The 20,123-nt window shown below is 33.0% G+C and overlaps 1 protein-coding gene across 1 annotated transcript; it reads left to right on the plus strand.

Annotated features, from left to right (window-relative positions):
• Positions 1-13,106: 13,106 nt before the first annotated feature.
• On the plus strand, positions 13,107-18,006 carry LOC132725509 (uncharacterized). The gene is made up of 3 exons (XM_060710645.1): positions 13,107-13,164; positions 15,210-15,570; positions 16,576-18,006. Exons 2-3 carry the CDS (start codon positions 15,242-15,244, stop codon positions 17,918-17,920), a joined length of 1,674 nt encoding a protein of 557 aa, XP_060566628.1. The 5' UTR covers positions 13,107-13,164; positions 15,210-15,241; the 3' UTR covers positions 17,921-18,006.
• The last annotated feature ends 2,117 nt before the right edge of the window (positions 18,007-20,123 follow it).

Raw genomic sequence — 20,123 nt, forward strand, 5'->3', positions numbered from 1 at the left:
TATAATTTTGTCAAAATCCATTTTCGAGTAATGGATCTTGGATAGCGACTTATTATAGTCTCAAATAAGTATGTGAAGTTTCAACCCATTCCGCTAAGTTGTTTTGGCAGCACCAACTTGCATGCAAAGACTTAACCAAAGTGAGATGCATATGTCAAAGACGACGCCTAAGTGAGGTCCAATAGCTCTCCATATTCTTAGAATAGTTCAGCTAAAAACTAAATAATGGAAGAGCAACATTTTTTTAAAGACACGTCAATAATTTTTGCCTTACTTTATCCTTAAACAAATTACTTTGCACTGATTGAGAATTTAATCATAAAAGAATTGCATAAATAATGGTAGGAAAACAAAATAATGGGAGTTTCCATCAATATGCAGTGTATTAGTACATTGTTGTTAAATAACTAATTTAAAAGTAAACAATCATCAACTTTTGTGACAAGACACGTAGAAAGAATAATTCGGATATTGTGTTTCGGCATCAGATGGCACCACGAAAACTCGTCAAAACACGAAGGACCTGACACGAAAACAAATAAAATGTGCTAATATCTAAAAAATAGATACAGTTTATATAACCACAAATATGTTTAACCCGAAAGTGCTCAGCATTTGGTTTATACAGTTTATACAAATTTCCTTTAGGATGATTATGTTGGAAGCTTGATGAAAGACGATATGATGTTGAGAGGTCATATTGAATAATGTTAACCAAAGAACGATGATTAAACTTATAAGGTTTATGTTAATACATATTTATTAAAGCTCCATTGCGAAACCAGTTCTTACAAGTTATATTAATCACTTTTGGGTCTGCTTCCTTGAACCAACCAGTAATTATGTTACACGAAAAACATGATCGTCACCCGATCAGGACTCGAACCCATGATCCATGGATTGAATTCTGTGTTGAGCTGCAGTCATCTTTACCACAAAGCCACCACTCCCCCTTCAGTTTGTCGGATTTTATGTGACACAAGCTCTTTAATATTTGAGAAAGACTTAAGTTGCTACTTAGATTTGGTGATTATTTCAGGTACAAAGCACACCTGATTAAGGCCAGCAAGCTTATTAGACAGGTGACCCTCACTGGAAATAATCGTAAGTCTCTTACGGGATTCAAACTTACAACAGTCGCGTCTGCTGACCACGTCCACATGACACTGAAAACAGTCAAACATCAGAAACAGGTTAATTCCTGGTATTATTTAATAGGAGTTAACCCTTTTCTGCACTGAGGTGATAAAATGATGATTTAAAAATCATTGCTTTAGACCTGTTTTGAAATAACTTAAGAATTTTCTTAAAATTACCTTTTCTATTGGCTATTTTCTTACTGCAAACTGGTGATATAGACAGGTAATTCTATGTATGACCATTTGCAATTATTTTGTTTGTTTGTTTTTCTATGTTTTAATGCCAATTATAACATACCTTTTTGGCCATGTAAATTCACTGACCAAATTTCCTGGATAACTAACCAGTAAGTACTGTTATTAATATTAATCCCACATGACTGAAACCCAGAATATAATATCTGGTCTCAGCAAATTTGAAGTGTACATGTATTCTATTTCTAAGTGAAGACAAAAAATTCTCAAATTTAGAATCTAAAATCATTATACAGCATGGACAACTACATGTATAATTAAGGTGAAAACAACTTACAGAGAACCAAGGAGATGTTTACCATTGTGGTTGCTCTGGACACGACTGGACTTGACAAGTCTCTATCAGGGTAATGGTGATAACAACATTTTTCTTTGTATTTATTACAGTCACGGACTCTGTCTTCCTCATACATTTAACAGCTCGAGTCCTCGTGCCTACATCACATGTTCTTGTGAACTGAAAAACAAAGAGAAATATAAAAACAAGACTGCATTTGAGAAAAATGCCATGCCACCGCATGGTTCATTTGTTTGTTTTGGGTTTTACGTCACATCGACACAGTATAGGTCATATCGCGACGTTCCAGCTTTAGTGGTGGAGGAAGACCTCAGGTGCCCTTCCGTGCATTATTTCAGGCACGAACGGGCACCTGAGTTGAACCACCGACGTTCCGTAAGCTAGCTGGATAGCTTCCTCACATGAATGAATCCAAAGTCCCTGTCGGGATTCGAACCCACAGTGGTGAGGGGCAAGTGATATGAAGTCAACGACCTTAACCACTCGGCCACGGACGCCGCATGGTTCAAATTTCATAGCTGTACATCAAAGGACAAGAAAGTAGGTCACATCATCAAAATCTAGGTCAAAGTTCCATTTTACAACTAAAACTGTGTACATGGTCAAAATGTCATCGCTGTACATGAACAAGAAAGTATCTACATATGTACATAATGAAAATCAATGACCCTCGGGGCGGAACCAATTTTGTCCCCAGGGCTATAATATGAACAATCTTGCTAGAGGTTCACTACACAATGTTTCATGCAAAATATCTTAACTCTTTCCTTTGTAAATTTAGAGAAGATGATTTTTTATGTTTTAACTATATACATATAAGTTAAACCTATGGCTCCCAGGGGCGGGGATAATTTTGACACAAGAGGCAAAATTTGAACAACTTTGGTAGAGTACTTTTAGATGATATAATGTAACAAATATTAAAGCTCTAAGCCTTGTACCTTCAGACAATAAGATTTTTTTATTTTTTACTATATGTATATATTGAAATCAATGACCCCCAGGGCGGGGGCAATTTTGACCCCAGGGCTATAATTTGAACAATCTTACTAGAGGTTTACAGCACAATGTTTCATGCAAAATATCTAACTTCTAGCATTTGTCAATTGCTAGAAGTTTTTTTTAAATTTTTACTATATACATATAAGGAAAACCAATGACCCCTGGGGTGGGGCCAATTTTGACCCCAGGGCTATAATTTGAACAATCTGGGAAGAGGTCTACCAGACAATGCCTTATGCAAAGTATCTAAACTCTAGACCTTCTGAGTCTTTTAAGTTTTTACTATATGTGCATATAGCGAAAATCAATGACCCCGGGGCGGGGCCGATTTTGACACAAGGGCTATAATTTGAACAATCTTGGTAAGGGTCTACCAGATGATGCCTTATGCAAAATATCTAAGCTCTAGGCCTTTTGGGTTTTTACAAGAAGGTATTTTAAGTTTTTACTATATGTATATATTGAAAATCAATGACCCCCGGGGCGGGGCCAATTTTGACCCCAGGGCTATAATTTGAACAATCTTGTTAGAGGTCTACCTGACAATGCCTTATGCAAAATATCTAAGCTCTAGGCCTTTTGGGTCTTTACAAGAATATGTTTCTTAATTTATTCTTATAATTCCTTTTGGTTGCCATGGCAACCAGATTTCTGCAGGGAATGAAATTTTTTGAACAACTTTGGAAGCCCTTCACCCAAGGAACAATCCTGCCAAGTTTGGTTGAATTTTGACTAGTGGTTTTTCACAAGAAGATTTTTTAAGTTCACTATATAATCTATATAACACACACACAAACACACACACATACACACAGATGAATCGCTATATGCCACCGCATCGCAGATGCTGCGGAAACACACACACATACACACAGATGAATCGCTATATGCCACCGCATCGCAGATGCTGCGGTGGCATAATAATGTAAAAATAAGGGACAACAAAATTAAGTAGTAACTTATTTGTTATTCGCTTTAATTCTTCCGTATATGGCTAAGACAATGATGGGCATTTTTTCTAAATTCTAGAACTTGAAGCATAAAAACGAAATAAAATATAGACTTCATGAAATCTGAAAATATCCAGTAATATGAATATTTTAAGCACAATCATATTGAAATATGCGAATACGAAGTAAAATTTGTATTCATATCTTCAAGGGACTCCGCGGACGTTTTGTGACATGATGGGATTAAAAATAGTTTTTCAAGATTAATATTTCTTTTGATTTCACTCTAGACCAATAACTTGTGTCCAATATTTCAGATCCTGGATTGATCACTCCGTTTTATTTTCATTATAATAATTCTAAATGTGAAATATTTCCCTAAATTGAAAAGCGTTGCAATCATTTTCATTCAAATCGGGCTGAGTATTGCACAAAAATATGATTTTCAATTTATTTTTCTCAGTTATTTTTTTTTCATCTTTCGCATAACATTTCTGTTTTTAATGCTCCAGCTCATCTATGTAAGAAATTTCAAATTTTATCTTTTAAGTAGGTATGGCAACGAGTAATCGGTTAACCGAGTACTCGATCGAACGTCCGGATATCGGTTAACAAAATTGATATTTGATTACTCGGAAAAAATGTATAATTTCTGTTTTATTTGCTATTTAGAAGTTTGGTGAATCCAATTAGTTCAGAAATTCGGATATGTACAGATACCTTCATAAATACCTGTTAAATGCAATCACAACTTGCAAAATGATACCATAAATTTAATGAGGCGATCAACAGTTTGACACGCGCACATGTGCCGCTTACGTCATCCGGCCTTTTATGATATTTAGTAACCTTTAATTGTGTAACACAGTGCAGTTTGTACCCGAATCTTGTTTTAAGGTAACATTTTTGAAAACAACAAAGGGTCGTACTGCTATTGTGATATAATAATTAAGGTAGTATTTAGACCCGGTTTAAATTTTTGTTGCCGCCGAACATTCTATTTTATTACAAGAAGAAAAAGATGTTTCAATTGTTAAACAATTGTTTTAAACTTGATATTGCATTAATTTAAATGTTCTAAAATATAATGTCAATGATTTAATTTTAATTAATTTCTCTCCTTTGCAGTCCTATATATAGTTACGAATTCTATGACGAAAGTAGCATGCGGACGGTGTTGATATTGTGTGATAAATTTTGAAGATCATTTGAAATCGTTCGAGTAACCAAGTACTCGATCGGAAAAATGACCGAGTACTCGAGTATTGATTTTGGTATTCATTGCCATCCCTACTTTTAAGCGTTTGGACCTAAGTTGGGTTCCTTTAAATAATTCTTCCATATAGTCTACAATTTCACCAATCTATTTCTCCTTTAATGTAAATAAGTTAAGAAATTATTTTTGTAATTTCATAACCTCGCTCCATGCAGTGTTGGCCTATTTAGCTATTTTAGTCAGGGCACCGTCTACACCTGCAACCTTTATGTGAGCTCGGCCGCGGATCACCAGCTCAGATGGTTTGGCTGTATGACCTGACCTTTTAATGTCTTACTTCTACTCACAACTGTCATTGACCTTAGTCCTTTACCACAGCTCTTCGAACACTGTAAAACAATAAAATACCACTCTATCTATAAAATAACCCTATAAAATCTTATAAATATCATAATTTAAACCTTTCATATGCTGAATTTATGTAATGGACTTGCCCTGCGTTTGAATTTTGAATTGTCAATTGAAAATTTAAGGGATTTCAATACCACAAATATAAAGCTTCCAACAGTATAGAGGCTGGTCAGATTGCACATCCGACTGCACAATAGTGCAAGCTAGTCTGGCTCTTTACTGGTAACATAGTTTGATCGCTTTTGGGTCCAAACGGCTATAAAAAATTTATAACTCTACCTGTGACCATGGGCTTTTGTACCAGACAAGGGAACACTCGTGAGTGTTACATTCTCTCTTTCTAACAGGTTTCTATTCAGCATCACAGTATTTCCTCGGTACTCTCATATCATCTGTCTTGGATAGTTTCTGTAGACAGTATATTATACGTTTCTGATGACCGTCGCAGCAAGATATGTGACATGTGCTCCATGGCTTAAATATGGTTGAAAAGTAGTAAAATTTATTTTTAGCCTAAGTAACCTTGATACCAATCAACTTAAAAAGTGGAAAACCCACGTAAAGTAGAGTCCCATCGATAAAAAACGTCAAATATCTGAGGTTATAACCAATAGGGGATAGTGTTATGAGGAACAGTTTTGTTAATTGTGTTTGAAGAGAGAAAAAAAGCAAAAACATACTTATTGACAACTAAATTCTCCACTAAAAATAATGAGGATTAATATGAAGTACTTGAGAAAAAAACAACATGGTTGCCCTTGATCTTTACATAGCTTGCTTCTTCTAGAAAATATAATTGAGTCCAAAAATTGTGATCATTGACTTTTTAACAAATGTGTTTTGTCATTCAGACTCCTTTTTTTTCATTTTTACTTAATTTAGTTACATAAAAACACAAGAGCGAACAGTGATCACATATGTTTACTAATTATAGCCCAATGCATGTCAAACCTACTCACAGTTTAGCAGGAGACACAAAATTCACTGACAAAAAATATGCGCTTTTTATTCAAGGACAATGACCCAGCCAAAATCATTCAACTATAAAAAGCCGTGTTATATGCCAATCCTGTCAAGTTGCCAATATTATGCACATACAGACTTGGTATTGATCATTCTTGTTAAGTTTGGATGACATTGCACCAACAGTTTCTAAAGAGTAGTCCAGTCAAGCTTTGCATGTAGCTGGCAACACAAAAACACCTGTTATGTTCAGGGGCATTAACTACGCCAAAAATCTTTCAGCAAACCTTTGTAATATGCACAACTACTCTTAACTTTCATTGAAATTGCGTTGGTGGTATAAGAGGAGTAGTATAGAAAAACTTTTACAACACCCTTTTTATTCAAGGGCCATAACTCAGCTAAAAAACATTCAAGCGGAAAGCCAATCTTATATGTGTTTTACATAATATAACTTGGGCTATCGATTAAACCTGTAAAGTTTATGAATTTGCATCAGTGATATAAGAGGAGTAGTCCAGACAAACTTTAAAAAATCAGTTCAGGATTTAAGGGCTGTAACGACAACATCATTAAACTGAAAAATGGAGATGATATGCACAACTAGATTTAGTACTGATCATTGTTGTAATGTTTGGATGAAATTGCACAAGTACATTTTGAGAAGTAGTTCAGACAATGTCTTCTGAAGATGGCAACACAAACACACTTTTTTCATTCAAGGCCCATTGCTCGGTCAAAAATCATTCAAGCAAATAAATCTGTGTAATTTGAGCAAGTACTTGAGCTACAGATCAATCACTGAAATTGCATAAGTGGTATGAGAGAAATAGTCCTGACAAACAGTAAAAATATCATTAAAGGGCCATAACTCTGACAAAAATCATTGAACTGGAAAATATCCACCTACGATATGCACAACTACATTTGGTACAGATCACTTATGTAGCGTTTGGATAAAATTGCACGAGTACTTTTTTGAGGAATAGTCCGGACAAGTTTTGTGACAGACGGACAGAAAGATAGACGAACGAACATACGGACGGACAAACTACGGGAATTGATCCCTATATGCCACAACTACTATGTAGAGGCGATACAACACGAGGGCCATCATGGACCTTTTTCACTCATCAGTGGATATCTATAGTCTTCATAGGCAAAATTTAATTACTTTGTTATTTCTATTAATTCAGTTTTATCAAAATAATCAAAGGGGTAGAGTAAGTGATATTTCTTATTGTTAAGTATTTTTTCTCCTTTTAGCATGAAACGATTCACGCACATTTTGAAAAGGACCACCCAATTACCATTCATGTAGAAGTTCATTTATTGAGCTAGATGTTCATTAATTGAGCTGATACATGTTGAAGAGGTCATGTTACTTAAAGCCTATTGCTACTTAAAGATCTGGCCGCCATCTTGTTCAACAAGCTAGAACTATTTCAGCAATTTTTTTAAAGGAGCCCCCAATTGATCATTTCACATCAGTAGAGCTTCATTGAAATTTATCAAGTGACCAAGCTTAGTTTTATTTTCGGCTTTGGCAGTTAAAATTTAACTTTATGTATTTATACAAATACGCAAAACCTATATCTCTCAGGGCGGGGCCAATTTTGACTTCAAGGCTATAACAAACTTCGGAAAAGCCTAATAGTTGATGTTTTAGAGAAAATGTTTTTTAAAAGATTTTACCATATACATACAAGGAAAACCCATGGCCCTAAAATTTTAACAAACCAAATAGAGGTTTATTTGACAATATTTCCTGACCATACTTGCTAGTGGTCAACTAGACAATATTACATATTCAATACGGAAGCACTAGCTGCTATGGTTTCAAAGGAGATGATTTTAAAAGCATTTACTTTATTCAAATAAGGAAAAACCATGACCTCAAGGACATGGCCAATTTTGATCCAATGACTACAATATATAAATAAAACTTTGTAGTAGTCCACTACACAATAAATGTGGAATGCCAAAATCTATGCTCTAATATTTATGGATTCAAAGAATATGATTTTCTAACGATTCACTAAATATATATGAGGAAAGCCAATGAACCTACTTCATGATGTTTCATCTCTACCGGTTTTCCCTTCTTTAAAGAATTTACTATAAACATATAAGTAAAATGAGCCGGCAAAATTTGACCCGAGTGTTTTATTTGAACAAGCTTGGTAGAGTTGCACTGTATGCAAATATCTTAGCTCTGTGCAAAACATTCTTCTTTCGGTTGCATGGCTTGATATTTTTGCATGAAATGAATATTTTTGAACAACTTTTAAAGAACTCCAGATGATCATTCCTATACAAAGTTTTGATATTACTGACTTAGTTCTGGTGTAGGAGGACATGTTGTTCAAAGAAGAGTAGACAGACGGATGTCATGGAGCTAAATATTGTATGTATATCTGTGACGATGGTGTGTGATGACAATAGCTCACCTTGAGCAAAATTGTGATCTGGTAAGCTAAAAAGATATTACTTTATAAGCGAATTCGGAAGGCATGTGGGATAATTGATACAATTAAGTAATTATAAACCTGTAATAAGACTCGCCTGTTGAACAAATACAGATAAATTTAGGTTAAAGAAATAAATTCTAAGACAAATTTATAACTTGCTGTGTTTGTAAACAAATGGACATGACATCTGAAAATTAATTACACATAAAAATACAAAACAGGTGCATCTTTATATGCGTCCTATTCCAAGTTTTTAGATCTTTTATTAAAATGGAACACATAAAGAAATCCAATTGACTCAAGCTATGTTTGTAAACACGGAAAAAAAATCACAATATATTGCTTGGCAAGAATGACCTGAGACCTATTTTGAGGCCTTTTCTTTAGTCTCCTTAATTTATTACGATTTACTAACTGATTTTAAATGATAGGAAAGTTCCCGATACATTATTTTACACTAACGTCCCGATGGCCTAGTGGTAAGTTCAATACAGTCAGACGAAATGACTGCCTTCCTTAATGTTATTTAATCTAAGGAAAGATTAAGTAATAAATACTAGAACCAATTTTCAAGATATGGGGGCTTGGCAGCACGCCTGACATTAAATTGAAATATTCTCGGTTGGAAAACTAGCATGTAATTGTTTAGTTAACACTATTTTTTTAAGGTATTTTATCTTTTTCTATCTCAAATCAATATATACATTTAAACAACAAGAAAAACATTGATGCAAAGCATCAAAGGCGACGCAAAAAAAAATGATCGAGTTTTGCACCTAAATAGTTAAAAAAAGATGTGTACTTTATAGCAGTGCCATTACATGTGACATGGAGGCTTGGCCAAGTTTAAAGAATAGACTCTGTCTTGCCAAGATGCAAAGACACATGCTTACACATTTTTTCTCCAGTTCTTAACCGTGACAGATATGTTTAGATCTTTTAATTAATTGGTAGATTAATTCTTAATTAAACAAATAAGAAAAAACTCATAGTCTTAATCAAAATAACAATTTATATATTGTATAATTATTTTTACTAAAAAGGGGGCTTAGACTGTTATTGGTTGTGCCATTATTTATAACAGGTTAATTTGAAAGTGAACATAACTGTACATGTACAATATCTATTTTTTGAACAGATAAAAAAAACTAACCCTTTAATTTGATTAGAAATATTATGGAGGCTGATTTATCTTTTGCAGAAGGGGGCACCGGGCAAAAAACATGAAAATACAACAAACGAACCACTTTGTGGTAGATTGTATTTCCATGTTTTCATCTGGCACCCGCTTACTGTTTGTACTTTGTCGGTTTTCATGGTGGAATTGCACCATGGACCCTGGCATCACTAGTAATGGACACTAATTTAACCTCAATTCTGGATAGGTCATTATGTAACCTGCCAAATCTCACAAGTTCAGAAGATAAACCACAACATCCAGGCTAATTCACCCTTTACAATATTCCTTTAACTCTATTATAGATACTATTATTAGCCAGCTAACACTGGGTATAAACCTTTAACCTGTATACTAATCAATACATGTATTATCATTTATAACTTTAAATGAAAGTCTCATCCCTTTAATAATAATGTCATAACTGTAACTCTTTAAATACAGAAATATTATAAGTCTCATCATATCCATATACTAAGATATACATGTATGCACATAACATTAATAATTCCCAGCTAACATTAACATTGGTACTAATGGATGAAATTCAAAATCTAGAAGAAAGATACTATATGTATAATGAATAAACTCTAAATTATTATAGATACTATCATTAGCCAGCTAACACTGGGTATAAAATATAAACACCTATAGCCTGTAGACTAAACAATACCTGTATTATCATTTATAAATTTAAATGCAAGTCTCATCCATCACAACTGTAAGTCTTTAAATAAAGAAATATTTTAAGTCACAATATATATACAAATACTAAGATATACATGTATGCACATAACATTAATAATTCCCAGTTTCCATTAAAAATAAATATAACGTACATCCTATTAACATATCGGCTTTAATTTTCTACCTTTCATTTTTACCAAAGTTTATTTTATTAACAATTTATATACAAACACATAGAAAATAATAATTAGTTTCACATAGTGATTAGAAGATCCTGTAGCAGAATACCTGTAGGTATGTACTAACTGAACAAACTAGAAAAATCCAGTCTAAGGTATATAAAGCCAGTAAAAAAAATCTATCAATATTCACTCCTCAGTGCCTCTATGCTTTTGATGACCTTACAACTGGTAATTTTATACAACAAAAATAGTAAGTAATACCTAAAATAGAACAAATAATTTAGTAAACATGAGTTACTTCCCATTAAAATAGAAAAAAACCTGACACCCAAAAGAACACCCTAAACAGCAAAATTATGAAATGTTGCTGGCTTAGTTTTATTAAGCCATGCAAAGTAATGGTAAAGTTTTCATAAAAAAATAGATGGCCATGTGACAGCAATAATTGCAGAAAATCGGATAGCTTTCCACATCTGGATACTGGTACACTTTGTTAAAACAATCATTATGTGTCATAGATAAACGTAATATGGATAAAATCAATAGGATAATCGTTTACAACAATTCCATTACCAATCCTTATACTCATTTGCAGATGAACATTCTTCTTGTAGGAAAATTTTGAAAATATATAAAGGAATGAAAAAGAATACGGCATAAATGTGGACCACAACGATATTCGAAATCCGGGTTTTAGTATTGCCAATAAAGCTAAGGGACAAGCTGTTAAACTGAGCCTGCAATTTCGTGAAAATAAAATCACAATGCATATGCTTTTACAAAAGGTTATTAAATACAAATATAACAGCATATTTGTTTACTTGATTTTTACGAATCAAAATAAAACTAATTAACACAACATGACATTTACTGCTAATAATAACAGCACCTTCCACAGGTCAAAATAAAAAGCATTCCATAAGAGACGACGCCGCTTACCGGCGTCGCCAACAAACTCTGATCATTATTTACACCCAAAACAAACACACATCATTTATCAATCACTTATACGAAATATCTTTCACGTATACGTTTTTTATACGAAACAATACTAGACACCTGACGAGCCCAAGCTCTAAACAACTTATGATCAAACAAAACAATAAAAATCACCACAAAATGAAGAACACAGAAATGACTATTTTTTACAACTCTAAGGTACAGAATAAACCACAAACATTCATCCAACAATATTAACTTCACACAATCTAATCAGCATCAGAAAACAACTTAAACTAAAGCACCCAATATTTACATATATCCTCAAAACAAAGCATAAAGTAATATAGTCTTGACCAGACAAACATTCAACCAATATCAGCCAATTATATCTTCACAAACAGATATAACTCAACAACCAAAACAACTAATTACAACCAATAAACCCTGATCAATTAAGATCACCACAATTATATTCAACCAACTTCAACAAACCAACAAAACTCCCTTCAAAACAACAAATTTTCTTCTCAACAAAAAATAAACGCTACACACTTTCACTGATGTAAACCTGTTGTACCGATTTGACATTAAAACATGGATATAGAGAGTTTAAATATACGCACAGTAAAAGGTTTACATTGAAATTTGATACCTGTAGTGTACACTCAGTGTATCGCTGTAGTTTTTGTAAAAAAAGATCAACAGGGAAACTGTATTATTATTCTGACAAATACCAAAGCAATCGCGAAGTTACAAGTTCGAATCCTCAAAAACTATTTTTCCTTTTTTACCCTAATCATATGCAGTATTAGTGGATGAATCATTTCTTTAATTTTTCGCGTCTTTTTATTAAAAAAAAATCATAACTCTGATAATATATACATGTATATGTTATTTTCATAACTTTAATTAGTACAGTGACTACAGTCGAACAATAGGTGATTGGCATGTACACAAACTTAGTAGTCAAGTTTCACAAAATCTTATTAAAACAAAAATATATGAAAAAATAATGTTTCATTAAAGAAGCCCCACTGAGGTCCGTACGGTAAAATGGACCCAACACATTTTTGATCAAATTTCCACAAAAAGAAACTATATCTTAGCCAAAAAATTAAAAATATATCATATCACCCACTATATCACAACCATTACGCTAGAAAACGTACATTTCACCCGACCAGTTTAAGGTTTCGTTAAGGAGGGCAGTTATAAAAATAGAAGTTGGTTTACTCCCGACGTGTAGGCCTACATTATTACCCATAACTTATTTATTTACAGACATATGTACGAAAACGTAATGACAAACATATATACAATAGTATTTAAAAACCGCATGCATATCGATATAATAGTTATATCCCTTGTACGGTCCGCCCTGTCCCACGGTCCGCCCTGTCCTACGACTACTACCCACAATTCTTCATAAACCAAATCCAACATGGCGAAGCAATCATCTTCTGATAAGGAAGTGAGTTACTTTTTAACTATTTTAAGTTTTAAACCTGTTTTTCGTATTAAACCTTTACATTTTTATCTCAGATATATCACATTAGTTTACATGAACTTAATTTATTAATAAGGCTGGTATGTTACGAAAGTGTGTCATTTTGATCGTAAATAGGCTAACGATAATCCTGATTACCAAATAATTCGATTTTGGAAGGACCGTCTCAAAGTTATGATGTCGACAAAAAATTATTAGAAAATGATTGCGATTTGTTTGATAAAGGCATAATTGCATGAAACGTCATGCTGTTCTTGTGTAACTAATATAATTAAAGATGGTGTTGCCTTAACTTTTATTTAAACTGTATTTATATTGACAGAGCACTATCGTTGATTGTCCTTAATTCGTCCCTGTCTTAGAGTCAACACCCCTACTGTATATGTAAAGAAAGTGTCGACACAAGTACCTTAATAAAGAAAACATATATTTTATTTTTTTATATTTCAAAGTGAATTTAATGTTTCTGCAAATTTCTTTATCATAGAACGCTTAGATCATAAGGAAATATAGTGTAACAAACTAGCACAGTAAAATGCTTAGGGTACCGAATCATGTCCACCCGAGGATATAACATCTGACTTCCCTTTACCTGTTTACCTGTAAGTAATGATGAAAATTGTTAATTGCCATACACGGCCATTGTCGTTAATGACCACGCATGGTCAATGCGTCTCTAGAAAGGTGTAAGGCAGCTAAGACTCCCATGCTACTCTTAACACCACCCAGGACTTAAGTTTCTGAAACAGTTTATAAGAAATGTGGAAAACCACAATGTTGGCCCTTAATTCATGAATAAATGAGAAAAAGTGTGTCCTCAAGAAAGTTTTTCTCATCATATTTTACAAACATATACCTTGTTGAAGCATGAGACCCTCTACAATACCATATTTGAAATTTGTTTTAAGCAACATATATCATTATATATATAATATAAATGTATTACTGAAAATATAAATAACTCAGCATCATGTCTACGTCGCGCGAGGGTTATGACATTAATTGTAGATAGATAGATCATGGGATTCGAACCTACAACATTCAGTTAGAAACTTTAAGTATTAGCTCCTTATCACGGAAGGTTGTTATGCAAGTGCTGTCAGTAAGGTATAGTTACGTAAACTATGTATACCGTTATGTCATACTTTAAAATCCGTAAGATTCACTTCGGAATCCAACGATTACCAGCAAAAGGTCATTGAATATTCAATTATCTCGGTCTCAATATTGCCAAATAATAATCAATGTAAATGAAACGATTTAAGATCTAATATCATAAATATTGCTACTTAAAGAAATGTAGGACAAAAGATAAACCAGGGCTTCCAGGGGGCGTAGCTAACGTTACGCACTTACGCACGTGCGTAACATTGATCCAGGAAAATAAAAATATATTAAAAACGGTGAGAAAACTAAAGGGTATGGGTGAGGATGATGTTGGAAGGTTTAGAGGCATGATTCGGAATTTCCAATATTTATTAAATGAAAATATGCCTTCTATATCAAATAAAGAGATTTATGGGTACTACATTAAATACACGGTAATTTAATAGACTATGATTAAAGTTTGTACCTAACTACCCTTTATGTTAACTTAAATATTTTGCCCCTTACTGCCTTAAATGATTGTTTTTGATAATATTGAAAATAACACAAATTGCATTCTCTTTAAGTATTATATATTACTTAAAGAATTACACAAATGGTGAAATACGTTTTTGTAATGTGATTTAAGTACATAGCTTTCTTTAGTGACTTAATATTTTCATATTGCATTTATTATACATGTACAGGATTTATAACTACCTCAAATAACAAAGTCCAATACATTATACACTGATAATGCTATCAGTAGATCTATTTAGATAAAAACAAAACTAGGATGATTTAAAGTATTTAAAAGTGTGACTACACTTTAAATATCAACTCTGAATAAAATAACACTGTTTAATTTAGAATTTAAACTTGTTAAACTGCTTTCAATCAATATCCCTGTTCTGTTTTTGTAGTAACTAGGAAGTAAAAAACGACATTGTACAAAATGGCGGACGGAGATATTGGATCAGATGAATTTATCAACTTTAAATGTTGTTTATGTGAGAAGAAAAATGTTACAAAAGAGGCGGATATTTATTGTGTGGAATGTCAGGAATATTACTGTACACCATGTACAGACTTGCACAAATTGTTTTCTTCAATGAGCACGCATCAGTTTATAGACAAGTCAAGTTTCAACACAGTTAGCTTACATACATCGTTGCCAAGTTTTCCAGTTGAAAAATGTGAAGCTCATAAAACCAAGCTGCTGGATATGTATTGTGCTGATCATGATGATGTAGCATGTGCGACCTGTATAGCTATAAAACACAGGTTTGATTCTTTAATTTTGTATTTAATTGAATTGAAATTAAAAAGTTTAGACAGCTGCATTTTTCTATCAATGTACATTTACCTGAAACTGAATTAAAGACAATTCATATATCTGATCTTGGTATTTAACAACCTCGTTGAAAACATAAAAGCACATGATATAAGCTAATTTTCATCCAGTTATTGTTCCACTTCATATGAGATCAATGTCATTTTAATACAAAATATCTGGACCAGTATATAACAAACTAGATGCCCAAGGGCCGCTGACACATATGACCTTTAGGTATGACCTTGAGCTTTGCAGAAGTCAACAATTATTGAGCGCAACATGCCATTTCATTATGTTGAACACTTGTGCCAGGTTACTTTAAATTCACCAGCTAGTGATAAAATTATGATGCAGACAATGCCGGCTCGACAAAAATAGTAAAAATATCAAATGAATTCAAGGAATCAACATATATTTCAAATACCCTGTTACATAGCAAACAGCACCGGAATAATTCTAATATATATGTTCACAATTTAAGACACGATTGGTAAGTTAGGCTATATGATGATATATTACACGGTAATTTTAAAGGCACAGCAAGGCTCACAAATAAATACTATTTTTCTTTTGTAGTAAGGGAAGATATGTGTTTTATTAAGTTGTAATTATGGATTTCGAATATGGACGCTAATCACCTGAGAAAATTGCCTTGAATGTGATAACTAATTTGAAAAATAGATAGTAAAATGTAAAGAAAGTGGTATTGTGACAAAATATTGACTACATTAGCTGAACATCTATATTGCCAAAATGCAAAAGAGGCAAAATAAGGCTTACCTTTACTGCCTTTACATGAATGCCCAATAAATATTTATTTATAAACTGTAACACAGCAGCATAAAAGAAACAACGTTTTGAAAATAATAGCATTTTATAAAGTTAATTGGGCCTTTAACATTTATTACAAATCATTTTCATTATTTTAGTATTTTTCACATTAAAATTTTCAGAACATGCCAACATATACATTCAATACCAGATGAAGTTGATGACTTGTGTAAGGAGATTGATGCTGATAAAACAAATATCGAGGTTATTCGTATCAAAACTAAAATTGAGGAGGCTGAGAGAGCAAAGAAACTTCTCATCAAAGAGCTCAATGCACAGAAGGAGAAGGCAACAGAGTCAATAAGACAATTCAGAAAAGAAATGGAGGAAATACTGGACACACTTGAAAAGGCTACATTAAAATATTTAGAGGAAAAGTACAAAAATGGCAAAGAGAAATTAGAAAACGAGATTAAAAACCTCCATAGACATATTGATGAACTCAAATTATTATCACAAAAACTAACAAAGTCAGTTGGGAATAAAGCACAGGAGTTTGTCGCTGTGAAAACTTCTCGGAAACAAATCGATGCAGCTAGTGAAACAGAGGCAGAGTCTGTGACAAATTCATCAGATGTTAAAGTTGAGTTCATTGCTGATTCCACAATAAAGGATGCTTTACAAGACTTCAAGACATTTGGATCCATTTCAGTGAGTAATACTGAAAATATAAGAGAAAAAATGTATGTTGTGAAAAGCAAGAAACAAGTCAACATCAAACATCAAAATGATAAAGAGACATGTAATGTTATTGGTTCATGTTTCACAGATGATGGACTATTATTTCTAGCTGACCATAACAACAAAACATTAAAGCTTATTGATTTGTCCTCAGAATCCATAAAAGATAAGCTAAATCTTGAAGCATCTCCATTAAGAATTTGTCAAATAAGTAAAAACGACTTTGCAGTAAGTTTGAACAATCAAACCATTCAATTTGTTACAATGGGCAACAAACTTATTACCAACAAACAACTGAAGCTAGATCATAACTGTTACGGACTGGCCTACAAAGACAACAAATTATTTATCTCTGATTCTAATACAGCGCTCTACATTTATGATATGAATGGCACCCTGTTGCAAAAAATCACAACTGATAAACAAGGCAATGCAATTTTCAAATACAACAGAGATATCAGTGTTAGCAGTGATGGCAAGATGATTTATGTGGCTGATTATGATAAAGGTCTGATTGTCCTTGACCTTGAGGGAAATTACAAGGCAACAATTACTGATCCTGATTTTATTAATCTACATGGTGTTTGTACAGACAAACGAGGAAACATATTTGTGTGTGGATGGGGGCAGTCTAAAATCGTCCAGATCAATGAGAAGACTATTGAAAAAATGGGCATACTTGGCAATGTTTATTGTGGTTATTCTTGTAGCTTTCATTTGAAACATAATAGACTGGTAGTTACTATTAGCGGCAGTGATACAATTGAGGTGTATGATTTACTGTAAAACCAATACAATTACAGCAATCAAAATAGTGATATTAAACGAAATATAAAATAAGTGGGATATTTATACATACTATAATCACAAATGTTTAAAAAACCAAGAAAAACTTCAAATTCTTTTTTATGAAAGCATTTTTATGCTTTTGTAAAAAAATTAAGTTCTATTGAAAACATTTGTTTTTTTTTCAAACATTCAAGTATTTTGGAACATGCTCTACATAGTTTACAGTGTAATACTTAAGTTTTATTATGCTAAGATAAAGAGCTTATGCTTGTATTATATTTCACTGCTGATATTGTGTGTTATGTATGTGCTTCTGTTTGACTGTAATGTTGAATAGTATAAAGCGTTCAATTTTGTTGTACACAAATATGCTTTGATTCTGACAGACTTGTTCAAAATGCATGAATGACTTAGGCTTTATTAAATTGTATTCAATACGAAAATTGTTTATCTTTTTTAGCATCTTAAAGGAGTAATTCTGTACCTTTGTACCAAACACTGAATAAGAAAGAAACAAGCTGCAATATAAATGAGTTCTACTGTATTTAAATACAACACCCACTGTCCAGCGGGGAAAGAGGGTAGGGGCCTTGGGAGCACGTTCTACTTTTATTATTTCCTTAGTCAAACACATCATTGGAGGAAGAATACTGTTGTAAAGTCCTGAATACTCCTTTTTTGTACATGATATATCTCAAATTTCATATCTTACATTGACAGCGAATGTCATTTATAAGTCAAAGTCAAATTTGAATTAATTACTGAATATGATTGATTTAGAATTTTTTTAATGGAATGGTATAATATTATCTTTCTTTTTTAATCTTTTAAAATTTTGCGACTATAGTGATACAGAAATGTACATTGATGATAGCAAAAACCAACAAAAAATGAGCTCTTTTACAAGTCTCGTGCAATATCATATACACTGTAAAAGTCTATGTTTGATATAAGAAGCTTAAGCCAGGTTAAATCATTTCATATTTCGGACGCTTTTAAACAAGAAACTGTTTGGTAAACATAAATGCCCTTGGCCCAGATTATTGTACGGAACATTTTTATGCTCCCCGAAGGATGAGCATAGTCGCTGCTTTGTCCGTCTGTCCGTCCGCTATACTTGTCCGGGACATTATTTTGAAAGGTAAAATAGATCTCGTTGAGAAGAACTGCGGTGCTAAAGAACCAACCATGACTTTGTCTTGCCTAATTTTTGAGTTATTGCCCTTTGTTCATTTTTACACTTTAGACGTTGTCCGGAACATAACTCTAAAAGTATAAGAAATATCAACAAAAAACTTTGTAGGTAGATATATCTCATTGAGAAGAAGTGCAGTGCAAAAGATCCATAACTCTGTTTCGCCTAATTTTGGAGTTATTATCCTTTGTTCATTTTTACACTTTGATAATTGTCCGGGACATAACTCTAAAACTATAAGAGATAACAACACGAAACTTTGTAGGTAGATAGATCTCACTGGGTAAAAATTTAAAAATTGTAGTGCAAAAGAAACATAACTCTGTCTTGGCTTATTTTGGAGTTATTGCCCTTTGTTCATTTTTACACTTTGAACTTTGTCCGGGTCATAACTCTGAAATCATAAGAATATCAACATGAAACTTTGTACGTAGATTGTTCTCATTAGATAGAAGTGCAGTGCAAAAGAACCTTAACTCTGCCTTGCTTAATTTTTAAGTTATTGCCCTTTGTTTATTTATACACTTTGAACTTTGTCTGTGACATAACTCTGACACTACAAGAGATATACTTACTTGTGTCCAAAATCTATTCGGGGAGCAACATCCGTTTTAACCGCTTCTTGTTTCAATAAGGTTGAAATTGTCGCAAAATACGCCCGTCACAAAAGCTTTTTAACAGAATTGTTGGTATTATAATATGCATTTAGGAAATGAAATATGCCCTGGGCAATATCCGGACAATATCTGGATATTTTATCATCTCTAGTGACCTTGACCTTGCAAATATTAACCTTAATTACATGTGTCACACTTTTGTAGTCATGGTACATGTAGTTATCATTTGTGTTACAATTTCCCTCAATAAATGATGATTAAATGGTCCCTGTTCATATCTTCTGTTTAATCAGAACTTTGACTCCTATGTGTGATCTTGTCTTTGGCCACGGTCAGACCTAAGTTATGCAAGCGGCGACACTCCGCCTTACAATGGAGAACATTAGTG

The sequence above is a fragment of the Ruditapes philippinarum genome, unplaced genomic scaffold (assembly GCF_026571515.1).
Source record: "Ruditapes philippinarum isolate M1 unplaced genomic scaffold, ASM2657151v2 ctg1865_1_1_1_1, whole genome shotgun sequence".
NCBI lineage: Eukaryota > Metazoa > Mollusca > Bivalvia > Venerida > Veneridae > Ruditapes > Ruditapes philippinarum.

Excerpts from the sequence above, each read along its gene's own strand:
- LOC132725509 (XM_060710645.1), top strand. The coding sequence starts at position 15,242 with ATGGCGGACGGAGATATTGGATCAGATGAATTTATCAACTTTAAATGT. Across the intron at positions 15,571-16,575 it reads TGTATAGCTATAAAACACAG|AACATGCCAACATATACATT; the intron begins GTTTGATTCTTT and ends TAAAATTTTCAG.